This window comes from Aythya fuligula, chromosome Z (assembly GCF_009819795.1).
Source record: "Aythya fuligula isolate bAytFul2 chromosome Z, bAytFul2.pri, whole genome shotgun sequence".
Taxonomy (NCBI): Eukaryota; Metazoa; Chordata; class Aves; order Anseriformes; family Anatidae; genus Aythya; species Aythya fuligula.
The window spans coordinates 84,177,195-84,190,298 of record NC_045593.1 but is presented as its reverse complement, the minus strand read 5'-3'; the positions used below and the strand labels follow the sequence as shown (position 1 = coordinate 84,190,298).

At 42.1% G+C, this 13,104-nt stretch overlaps 1 protein-coding gene across 1 annotated transcript; it reads left to right on the top strand.

Moving 5' to 3' along the window:
- The first annotated feature begins 347 nt into the window (after positions 1-347).
- On the top strand, positions 348-2,291 carry GLRX (glutaredoxin). The gene is made up of 2 exons (XM_032206347.1): positions 348-545; positions 2,184-2,291. Exons 1-2 carry the CDS (start codon positions 348-350, stop codon positions 2,289-2,291), a joined length of 306 nt encoding a protein of 101 aa, XP_032062238.1.
- Positions 2,292-13,104: the final 10,813 nt, after the last annotated feature.

Below are 13,104 nucleotides of genomic sequence, written 5' to 3'. Positions count from 1 at the left end.
TGAAAGAGGAGAAAGGCAATGGAGAAAATGCATCTTCAGCAAGAACATTTGTTAATGAGAAACTACAGCAAACCTTGTAACAGCACCTGATACTTGTCTGCCTACTTTTACACCACTAGCTACTTCACCGGCTTGTGGTTTCTGGCAAAATGTATAGAAAGTGGAAGTACTGCTGCTGCTTTGAAGCATGTGATTGGGTCTGTAAGAGATTACATCCTCCTGGGGAGGAGTTTTCTGGGAGGAAGGCACGGTGCAGCCCATAAATATCTGGACTCGGACTGCTGCTGTCCCCACTTGCTGTGAGTGGTGCTGCTGAGCGGGCGCTGCTCCTGCTTCTGCCCAGCAACATGGTCGATGCCTTTGTGAACAGCAAAATCCGACATGACAAAGTCACCCTTTTTTGTAAAGGGAACCTGCCTTACTGCAGGAATGCCGTGGCATTGTTGCAGAAATTTAACTTTCTGCCAGGACACCTGGAGGTGGTGGACATCACCGGGATGGAGGATGTGCAGGACTACTTCCAGCAGAGGACAGGACAACGAACTGTAAGTGCTGGAGCTCCTGTTCCAGAATTTTGTCTCCTGTGCCAGCTGGCAGCCGGGACCACTGCTGCTGAGGGTGAGGCGAGGTCTCCTCACCAGGTCCTTTCTGCTGCCTGGGGCTGCCAGACCCCCGGGAACACCTCATGCCTCCTCCAAATTGCTGCACAGGAAAACCCAGTGCTTGCTCTGGCTGCAGAAGGGCTTGTGCAGGGAGCACCCACACATTTTGGGGACTGTGACCCGAATTCCCCCAGTGATCATGCTCTGAAGCTGCCTGAGTCCGCACAGAGCACTTGCAGAGGAGGGAGAGCCACAAGTCTGTCTGAATTTGGGCTTGTTTTCCCCTCTGATGTCAAGCAGAAAAAAACATTTCAAATTGACTCATTTTAGCCAGCAGCAGAGTAGGCACTGTGCTTGCAAAATGTAGTGGCCGCTTATTCGGAAGCTTAATTAAATAATTAGATTCGTGTGAGGGAGCAACAATACATGCTTGGATTTCACAAGTAACTTCCTCAGAAACACTGCCGTGCAGGTTGGGCAGTTCATGCCCCAGCGTTAGCCCTGCCTTTGTGTAACCAACACACCTTCTTCTCCTCCCTGGCACCTTGCTGCCAGCAACAGCCCAGGCTACTCCTCACAGGTCACACAGGCACATGCAAAGCACCTTGCTCAGCTTCCTGGGAAGGGCACACGACACCCCAGAATCCTGCAGCCCACCCTCAAGCTGATGGAGCACCTGGTGCACTTTTTCTGCACTGACTGCCAATAATATCTTTAATGTTTCTTCCCTTAGCCCCAGCCTGCAGTAGCACTTGAACCACTAGACCTTTTGGAGCATAGATAATAATTTCATCCCTGTATCCTCTGCCTTTCTTGAGCTGCGTGAGGCACTGCAATGTGCTGGTGGTGGTCCCTGCAGACCTCAGGAAACCTCATGGCCTTACACCTGGGCTCAGACACAGCCCTGGTGTGGAGTGATGCTGGAAATGATGCAACAACACCGTAAAAGCAGAAGTGTTTTCCCAGCAGCAAGGGAATCTAGGAGGAAGAGGATGGGTATCTTGGTCAGTGAAGCCACATATTAAAAGCAGCAGATGATTTCACAGCAGGAGAGGAACTGACAGCGTGAGTAGCAAAAGAAGCCACACACAGGAAATGTAAGGAAATATCCTGGCTGATGAGGCATGGTGTGAGGTTTGACAGTGAGAGAAGTCGGCTGCTGGAAGCAGAAAGCAAATTCATAGCACAGGAGGGATGGAGAGAGAGGGTTTGCTCACGTGCTTTGCCTAGTGAGGACAGAGGCTCAGGCCAAGGTAACAGAATAAAGCTTGTCTTGTCTGATGCTGCAGGTTATAATCTGAGTCAGGGAGTGATTTGGGCTGGAAGGGACCTGGCAGAAAGTTCTGTAATTGTTCCTGGCTGTAAGGACAGTGGCTCAGCCTGCATGGAATGGAGAGAGGAGATACAAGGCTTGCTGAGAAGGGACGAGCAGGGGTGGGGGAAGAAAAGGGAGATTTTGTAAATCATGGTCTCTGTATCACTACGTTTGCTTTCCTGACAAGTCCTCTCCCTGCTCTGCTCTTTTAGTGACCCAGTGGTTGCCCTCTTTACTGATTGATCTGTATCACTGTTTCTGTCCAGGTTCCTCGTGTGTTTATTGGGACAACCTGCATTGGAGGGTTTTCTGATCTGCAGAATTTGTATCAGCAGCTCCCTGGGATGCTACAGAAGATTGGTGCCCTGCAGTAGCTGAAGGGTAGGTAGCGGGGAGGGCTCTTTGGACAGCAGCAATGCTTTCCAGTGCCACAGACGGAATTTGAGTATAGCTGTGAGCAATCCAGCACAGGCATCCATGACAAGAGCAATACTGGACTGCCTACCTGGGTAACATGCATATTGCAGCCTTGCAGAGGACAAGATACAGCTAATATCAGTACACAGCCCCACACCTGTGCCCTTTGGCTTTTCTTGTGAAAGGCTTACTGATCAGCAGGTCAGATCTGGCTACAGGACTAAAGATGTTGCAGGACAGTCCCTTGCCTAAAATCCTGAACTGAGTTTCTCTTCGATTATCTTTTTTTTTTTTTTTTTTTTTTTTTTGGAAATTAGGAAATTATTGAAGCGAATTTGTTTTCCCTTTCCCTTTCCCTTCCCTTTCCCTGTCCCTTTCCTTCCCTTTCCCTTTCCCTTTTCCCTTTCCCTTTCCCTTTCCCTTTCCCTTTCCCTTCCCTTTCCCTTTCCCTTTCCCCTTTCCCTTTCCCTTTCCTTCCCTTCCCTTTTCCCTTTTCCCTTTCCTCTTCCCTTAACCTTAACCTTAACCTTAACCTTAACCTTAACCTTAACCTTAACCTTCCTTTTCCCTTTCCTTTTCCCTTTTTTAATACTAAAGCATGACTTGATGGAGCAGTACTGTGTGCCATTACATGAGAGTGAAGTGCCCGTTCATTCTGGTATTCCCAGCTGCAGGATATGCTTTATTAAATGTTGACAGCTTGCATTCCTGTTGCTAGCCTTTGCCTAGGATCTAAACAAAAATGATTTTCCTAGGGAGAGAAGGAAGCCATTTGGGTTTCTTTTGGCCCCATCAACAATCCTGCATAGCCTTGCTCACCCATGTCCTACTAATACAGCATTAGAAGCTGTCTTTGTTGCCCATTGACGTCCCTTGCAAGTCACATCTTGAAGTGAGCACTGGCTTTCCTAGCGTCATTCCTACATGCCTGGGCAATGTTTCCAAATTCCTCTTTTCTAAACCCATCCCTGCTTCCAGCTCCCTGTGCTTCATGCTAGGGCCCTGTGAGCTCCTTGTTCAGCCAGGCTGCTCTCCTGCTGCACCTACCTGCTGCCTGGAGCACCGGGCTTTGGGCAGGCCACTTCTGTGCTCAGAAGGGTAGCGGACAGGAGAGTAGGGCCTAACATCTGTGCCTGTGGGGTGCACAGAAAGGCAGAGAGGACACTGAGCGGCAGCAGCTGGTGAAGGACTGGAGGAGATGCTGCAGGTGGGCTGTCCTGGTCCTCAGCTGCACAAAGGAGCTCATGCAAGAGGCAGAGGTGTGGCTAGGAACCCTGACCCCTCTCAAGTGTAATGTGGAAGAAAAAGTCAGCCAGGCAACAGTTGTGTCCTTTAATAAGCCCCGGGCACTTGACTTTCTACAGAAGAAGGGATGGAGGTGCAGAGGTAGCCAGGTCTGCAGGAGACCAGGTCCAGCTTCAGCGAGCAGTGTGGGACACTACAGAGCTAGGCACTATGCAACAAGAGCACACCCATCTCCTGCTCTATAGGGTGCCGGTGAGACAGGCACAAAACCCTGCCTGTTGCTGCTGCTCGTTAAGCATCCCTTAACAACCTGTTGTAGCATGCACCCAGAGGGAGATTTTTTTTTAACCTAGGATCTGCTTATCCACAAGTTAAGATGCAACTAACTGTAAAAACAGACAAGGGTGTGTTTGTGGGTGTGAGTGCATACAATTCCAATACTGTGATTTCTGCACAATAAATAGCGTGTGATCATTACAGCACCCTGAATTAAACTTAAAAGTGGGCATGTCTTCTCAGAAAGAGCAGTCAGGCATTGGGATGGGTTTGCCAAGGCGGTGGTGGAGTCACCATCCCTGCGGGTGTTAGGGAAAGGTTGGACGTGGTGATAAAGACAAAGGTTAGTGGGTGATATCAGTTGTAGGTGTATGGTTGGACCAGATGGTCTTGGAGGTCTTTTCCAACCTTTATGATTCTGTGTTTCTGTGTGGCTGAATTCCTTGCTTTATGAAGTTGGAAGTGCTGATTTCCCTCACTGAATGAAACCTGTTGGTTTGCTGTGATAGTTTTTAGCAAAGAAGACTGGAGTTAGGTATATGTATATGAAATACATATTACCTGTGTATTGTACACAAAGAAGTGTGTGCATGTACAGACGTGGACTTATATCTCTGTATATGACTTAAATTTATAGGTATGTATACACTCACTTAAATGTGTACTTAAAAGGTCTCCAAAGTCTGTTCCATAAGGGTATCTGTTTATAAAGTAATGTGTCACAGGAGTGATCTCTACCATTTATGTCCATTATTTCTGCTTCCAGGACAAAGATGACCATGAACTGTGACCTTCCCGTCTTAACATGCACACTTCTTGGAACAGATTCCTTCCAGCTGCTCTCTGTGGGATCAAATCCATCTTTTTAGGGGAATGCAACTTCTTTTCATTTCATTTATGTGTGCTTCAGCATGTCACATCTCTTCATCCTTTCTGTAGTTGCAGAAAGAAGTCCAGAATGTGAAGCAATTCAGCCTAATAAAATACACTTGCACTAAGTGGCTGTGCTCACCATTGTGTTTCTTTTCTTACATAGATCAGTTCACACACTCATTCTAAGTGCCTCTTTTCTCTCTACAATTTTTTTCTATCTGTCTCTCCCAGAGGACCTTCTGAAAATCCTCAGCATTTTCCATGCCTTGTAAAACATGTCATTAAAATGGATCAAGCTGGAGCTGCACACAGTAACGCTGGCATGCTGTAATGCAGCCCCGAAAGCAAGCACTTGCAGCCTGTAAACACTGGCCCTTGCCTTACGACCCATCATCCTTCAGCTGATGTCTCATGGCAGGGTCATGAAGGTTGAAGCAGCCTTTTTTTTCTGTAAATGTTTTGTTACAACACAGCTGCTGGCAAGAAGGGTTGTGGATTCTTCATTTCTGGCTGTAATCTAAGAGCTGCTTTGGACAGAAAATGCCTGGGGCTGTCGGACAAATCCTCAATTGAGGAGGCTGCTAATTGAAGAATACTCGACTGTGACACCACTGGTCAAATTGAGACTTCAAGTAAATAGCGTTGTGCAGGGAAACCAGACTTATGGGAAATGGGCAGTGAAGCTACTACCAAATCAAAAAATAAATAAATAAATAAATAAAAATAAGTTTCCAGAATTGGAAGTTTAAAGATTGCTTTTAGTTGCTGAAGAGGCCAAAATAGATAAGTAAATAATTAAGTAAATAAATAAATAAAACCTTCTCCATTCTTTCCACTTTTATTTCTTTCATCTTTTAGACTCTGCTTTGCCTGCCGAGCAGACAAAGGCCTAATGGATGAGAAGAATCTAGAACAATTCTGGGGCCATCATGTCAGCATGGCCCCAGTGGTCACATCCTTGACAAAGCTTTGTCCTGAGCACAGCCTCTCTCCCTGTGTTGAGCTCTCATGAGACAGCACAAGCTTGTCTGCACAGCCACCACATCAGCGAGAAGCCATGCAACCTGTCCTCACTGTAAAATTTCCTAGGTGAGCCACCTCTGGTTGCTGACCTTCAATAAACTCATCAGAAAAGAAAGTGAAGATATTGTGGACTTTTCTCCATGCTAGGAAAGCAATGGAAAAGACAAAAACTCAATTCTGGCAAGTTTTAAATCCATAACTTCTTGGCAGAAGAGCAATCTCCTATTTCACAGAATGATAGGGTCCTGGAATAACGGAGTGGAATTAGTGGAATAATGAAAGCAGACTGTGTGGCTTCATGTCACTTGGCAGTACGGTCAGATAGCACAAACATCCTAAGGCTGCCCTGAGGACGAGCAGAGGCAGGCACAAGCCTCGCTTATCTGCAGTCTGGTGCTGCTTTGGCTAAGCTGGCCAAACCAGCACAAGGGCATTTTGATTTCAGTTTAAGGATGGTTAGAGTTAGATTTATTCTTCACAGACCTAATCCAAGCCTGAGTTAAATGTTTTTAAGTGGAAACAAGAAAGGCCAGAGAGAAATTTGCCCTATTTAAACAAACCAGCCTGATTCCTCACAAGTTTTCTCTCCTGTTGAGGTGACCTATAGTCTAGAAATATGTTGAAATACAAAATACCAACCACAAAGTCATATCAGAAATTAACTGAAGATAAACATTGAATGAAAAGAGAAAAGCGTACAGCAATTCAAAGTGAGCTGGTATGGCTTGCCTTCTCTATTGATTCTGTTTCCTGCTTAGCAACAGACCTTCGTGGAAGTTACATAAAAAAAAAAATGCAGAGAAACCTCTGGGTTTCAAAGGGAAAGATTATTTGGCATTAGAATTATTGTACAGGGAAGATCGGTTTTAAGAAATCATAGAATCCCAGAATGGTTTGGGTTGGAAGGGATCTTAAAGCCCACCCAGTGCCCACCCCTGCCATGGGCAGGGGACACCCCCCTCCAGCCCAGCCCCATCCAGCCTGGCCTTGGGCACTGCCAGGGATGGGGCAGCCACAGATCCTCTGGGCAGCCTGGGCCTGGGCCTCACCCCCTCAGAGTAGAGAAGTTCTTTCTAGATCACCTAATCTACCTGCTTTTATTTTAAGCCACCCCTCCTGATCCCCTGCACCCCCTGACACAGAGTCCCTCCCCAGCTTTCCTGTAGGCCCCGTTAGGCACTGGAAGTCCACTGTAAGGTCTCCCCAGAGCCTTCTCTTCTCCAGGCTGAACAGCCCCAGTTCCCTCAGCTGTCTTTGTAGGAGAGGTGCTCCAGCCCTCTGATTCAGAGCTAAGCTTGGACAACTTAAGATGACTTATGCAAATTTGTGCAGATTTGTTCAGCAAACTTTAACATTCTACTAAGCAACAAACAGTCTGTGAACATGAGAAGTTCAACACAGACATTTCTTAGATTACATGACAGTTATGTTTTTTAGAACTGTGCTCATATTCACTGTTCCCAGTCCTTTTATGCAGCTAGAATTTCCATGGGATGAAAAGTTTAAAACCTAATAACAGAGTTTAGATCTACTACCATCTTCTGTGTCAGAGACAACGTAATGGAAGCAGCTGTAATAATTTTTTCTCTGTGTTCACACACATCCACAGGTACGTCAGAGCCACTGCTGGAGGGTGCATTTTACAGAATTGTAGGCGATGGTCAATTGCAAATGATGCTGCTGAGGGCAGCTGCTGAAAAGGTGTTAAAGTTACAGCTATGATTTTCTATTTTTAGTGCTTGAGAAAGTCAGATTGCTTCCCTTCTTGGTTAACACTTCTGAGGAGAGTTATTCTGGGGCACATTTGCAGAAGTGAAATTACATGCTGTAAATTGAGTGCTTTGGTACTGATAGGCATCAGCAAAGAGCATTTGGTCTACAACGGCACTTTCTGTAGTTTTTTTGTTTGTTTGTTTGTTTGTTTGTTTTTAAACAAAGAAATAACAGAGCTTATTTACGCAGCTCTGTAACCACATCATTATTGCAAGCTGAACTGTGAGAGGAAACCAGAAATAGCTAAATATAGAATCTGAGCAATTTTACCCCCCTCAAAGTCCTACCATGATATTTTTGTTTGTGAAATGTATTTCCAATGCAGAATAAATAACTGTGCTGGTGCACAACACCTCTGCGGCTTTTGCTCCCCCGGGGTGGTGCACAGCAACACGCCGCTTAATGCCCAGCTCTCCTTTTCATGAAAAGCATGTTCAAAAGGAATCAATGAAGAGAGGAAATAGGACAATTCATCTGAATAATCAGGAGGATATTAACACTTTCTGGCTAAGACACCATTCACCAAGAACCACAGGGTTCAACTTGGACACAGTTCTGGTTTTCACCATTTTTACATGTAAGTAACAAATTTACACTGATAGGATTCACATTATCAGCTAAGGTTTCTCAGAGGAGCTGGAATGTGAGGTTTACTCAGGTGCATGACAAAAGCACACAGATTGTGTTAAGCTGGTAACTGTCAAATATCCATGTGTCTTTCCTGGATATTCAGTCAGTTTCTAGAGTATTTATTGCAAATGGGGAAACCAAGATATTGATTGGAATTCCTAATAGACAGGAAAGAACAAAACAGTGGTGAATGAGCAGATAAAACTAAACATGAATCTGCACTTTTTTCATCCTCTTTCCAGAAAGGTCAAAGATACATTTAAGTAGTTTGCCAGACCTTAGGATGCATTATCTGATAGGGATTTCATGCATGGATTAGAGTGTATTGAGACATATTCTTATTTTACAACCTTTTGCTGTACTATATAGGTAAAACTCTTAACATAGCAAATAAGGTAGAGAGGGAAAGCTGAACTATGATTTTTAAAGAAATTCTTGAAATTTTGTGAAGTTTAAATACAAAGCTGAAACAGCACTTCAAATGATAAAAGTATGCAGACAATATAATCCAGGAAATGAGACTGTCATGATATGAACTGCAGGGTGTGGAGAGTTTCGTGTTAAACCTACAGAATGGGTGTATTCAAACCTGCAGAGCTGTTGGAACTGTATAGTCTCTCCCATTTTCTGGGCCCATCTATTTCCGTTTTACAGTAATTCCTAAAAAATCAACTACTAGGGCATGCTAAGGGTCAGAAAACCAAACGCAATCCTTGCTGGAGCAGCTGGGGCAGACCACCACTGGAGGACGGAGGCACCCAGTGACCACCCAAATGCCTCCCATGAGTGCTGGTCAGCAAACAGTGCCCACCCGAGCAAAACATCCCACCAGCAACCTGTCCGAGGAGATTACACGTGACATGGTGCTATTTTGCCTGTGGTGCAGGGCTCCAGTGATTGCTTTCCTTGTTGTGCAGTGCCTTGCTGTACTTCATGGTAAGCAAATATGTGCTGCACCGACAACATCAGCCTGGCTCACTGGCTGGAAAAGCATGACATATTGCTGCTAGTTGTCTCTTGTAATTAGTCAGCTTCTTCTTGCCTCATTATCTCTGAATCATTGTTGGGAGCTGACAAGACACAGATTAGCTGTTCTTTGCTGCATCACAAACAAGAAAAGCTATTTGAAGTACCTTACACATTTCTTCTACCCTTTATATGATTCAATGAAGACTTTGCCTGGGCTTGTTAAAGGACAGCTAACAACCCAGATGACAATGTGATTCTAATTTCAGATATGAATAAGCAGCTAAATCCCCTTTGCTTGACACAGCACCGTTCACTAAAATTTTCAGAATTTTTCATCTCGCAACCATGTGAAGAAAGCAAAAAATGTTAAAATGCCATCAAATGCAGTGCATCTTAATTTAGGGTCTGGAGAAATATGGCAGTACAAATAATTCCTTATCTGTTCCCTCACTTACCACACTGCACATAAATGATAAGTTAATAAGCTACAAAAATGTTTCCATTGCAATGCTCAAATATTCTAATACAAATGGGAAAATAACCACGAGACCGACTAGAGAAAATCTTTTTATTTTGTAACAACAACAAAAAAAATATTAAATCTAATAACATGTACATTTAATCACAGTATGTTAAAAGAAAAAAAAATAAAACACATAGGAAATGGTGAGTTCCAGTACATGCTTAATAAATAACTTCTCTTCCTTCTAATTATTAATTTTTATTAAAAAAAAAAAAAAAAAAAAAAAAACAACTATAGATTCTTAACTATAATAAGGACTATAATAAGGTTAACTGTTAGTGCAGAAACTTTCCACGTTAGTCTCTGTAGAGCTCCATGCTAGGTTGGACGAAGCCTATACATGTATCAATACAGCAAGAATGATACTGTGCAAGCTCTTACTCAACAAATTTTCTTATAAAAGTGGATTTTTAGACTTAGCTCTAATGAGAGACTCTGAAGTTAAATTTCTAATTAAATGTCAATCCTAAAATGTCATCCCAAACCCTCTAAAACCTGCCTCAGCTCCTGCCTAAGTACCCAAAGTCACCACCTGCTCCTTCCTTTGAGCCCAAGGTGCCTGATGCTCTCAGAGTTGGGAGATGCTGGGACCTGTGCAAGCCCCGTGGCTTGGCACTGGGATGTTTGGGTCTCCCCACCCAAGCACTGGGGGCTCTCTGCTGCCCTGCGGGTTTATGTAAGAAGTGTAGGTTTGAACCCCCATCAGGTTGCGGCCGTCACTCTGGTTCTCCGGACTCTATTCAGAGGCAAATCTTAATTCTCCTCAGAGCAAAAATGTTCTTGTGGGCAGTTATGAGAACTGAAAACTGAATCTGTCAACAATACATTAAACTGTTTATCAGAACTCGGCAAGTCTGTTTTAAAGAGAAGTGGATGTTGCTAGCAAGATAACCGTGCATTGCAAGTGGATGTTACTAGTAAGATAACTCTACGTGAAACATCTGAAAGAGTACATTTCCAGCTCTAGCACATAAATTTTCCTCCTCCCACATTTTACTCTTTTCAAAGCCACTAGTCTGAATAATATTTTTCAGCTTCTTCATAATTTTTACTTTATACCATAGCTAACATCCTAACATGTTATGCAAAGTTATTCACAAATACCAAACTCAGTGGTGCCTTAATTCCTGACTATCCAAAATCTATATGTTCCTACATGTATCAAAATACTAAAAAATTTGCCAACAGCTACTAACCAAGCATCATGGCCTACTCTCAGCTGTGTTTTAGAATGTTAAACTATCAGCTTTAAAAACAGCTTTAAGATAAATACATTTCTACAGAAAATCAACATACTGAATAAAAATAAGAATTTATAATTACACTTTTTCTAAGAATTTAATTTTATCAGATGTTCTATGTCTGCAAAGTTAGCATATTTCCACCTGATACAGGTGGTGTTATGGGGATACTCTATAAGATGAAAAACTGTTTTAATGTCTGAAGGGTAATATGCAGTGTATATATGAATTCATAATAAATACTTTCACACTGCTTGGCTTCTCAGTATAAAACGTGTGATTACCACTGACTGTAACACATAATACCAAAATATTTCTCTTGGTTGGATACAAAGTTCATATTCCCGTAAAGCCTATTTTAAATGTCTATAAAACATTTACATAAAGTTAAAATAGCATTTTGTTATACCTTATCTACTTACATTATTGGCAACATATTATCTTTTAACAGAAAAAAAAAAAAAAAAGGGAAAGCTCTCAAGACATTGAAAATTTAGGACTGCATGCAACACAAACATTCACACAACTTTTGTCTCGGTTTTGTACAAGAAGTCTTTGTGAGGCATATAAATGTATCTTCTGTCAGTCGCCAGTGATGGAAGCACATCTGTGACCAAGCATGTTTCAGGTACCCGGGAAAGTTATGGTTCAGCTGTGTGCTCATTTTTGTTCATGACTTTATGGTCCAAGAAAATGTAAGTTTTACTCTTATCTATTAATTTATGCCTAGAATTTCTATTTTTCTACTAAAATGGTATCATAACTTTAGGGAGGAAATAAAATCTTTAAATTTCAATTCAATACATATTACTTTTCTAATCATTTTTCTTCCCTATTTTCAGTTTTATTCATTGGTCTTGAAAAAGTGACTTAATGTTCTGTATTTCTAACTGCTTATATGCAACATGTGGATCGTTATATCTCATCTTTAAAGAGCTTTAAGATCTCCAGGTGACAAGTTAAAAATAAAAATGATTTATCATTCTTATCTAATGCAAAACTAACTTTAGAATTTTGAGCCTGTAGCAGCCAGCTGAGTCATAATCTATTTCTTATTTTATTGTTTGTCCCAGAAAAGTACAAAAAAACCTCTGTATAATATCACCAGGGAAAAAAAAATGATTCTAGCACAGAATATGAAAGAACAATTTACCTATGAAATCTTATTGAAATGTAAAAATAATCCATATAAGCAAAAAGATTCATCTCTAACAATTTGCAGTTTCATCTTCATCTCACAGGTGTAGTTAACTTCCAAGTACTTTTGAGATAATCTGCTGTTAAAGTTGGAGAAACGCTAAATATTTTTTTCAGTGTCCTTTCTTGGTCTTTCTGGGCTCAGAAAACACATAACAAAATTAAAGGCAGCTGGCAAACCAGAATTGAAATAAAAGTACAAGAAGACTGATAATGAAGAGTTTACTTTCTTGCTAAGATTTCACTTAGAGAAACTATCCTCTGATAGGTACCCTCAACATAAAAGTTGTGTTAATTTTGTCATTAGTATTAATACATGCACATAACTTAATGGCAAAAGAAATGAATGATTTTGGCCTGTGACCTGAAGAATACTCTTAAAGACTGTCTGCTATTGAAGGGTCATCCTATGCATAGCATTCAGGATTTACCTCTTATATCTGATAAAGAATCCATGCATTCAGAAAATACAGTCAGATTTCTATCATACATGGTAGCTTATGAACACACTATGATAACTCCATTTTAAACTGACTCCCCACTGGAGAGGGTCAAGATGAACACCACATTACAACAGGTGATGTTCCTCATAGGACCATCGTGCCTAGCTGTAGGCCACCTCCCTCCACCATTAGGACACTGATTTCAAACATTGATGCTAGGACTTCTGACCATGAGACCCACTTTTACCAGAAAAGTCACTACTGCCAGTGAGTTTTCTCCCACAGAACGTTTGAATGACTGTTTGCCCCCTGCCTATAAGAGTTCCACTGAAAGTAAAAACCTATTTGAAGTAGAAAATGAATGCTTACTAAAATATGAATTAAGCTTACCCTTTATTTTGCAAACCAATAAATGCTGCAGTAAATTTTTGTGTTCTGAGATATTTAAAGGACTTAAGAGTTGGCTTCTCAGCTTGCTTACTCTGCTACTCTTGTATTGTATACAGATGTAGAAAAAAAAAAAAAAAAGATTTGTTTTCAACAACTTTACAGCTGAAAATAACCATGAAAACCACTA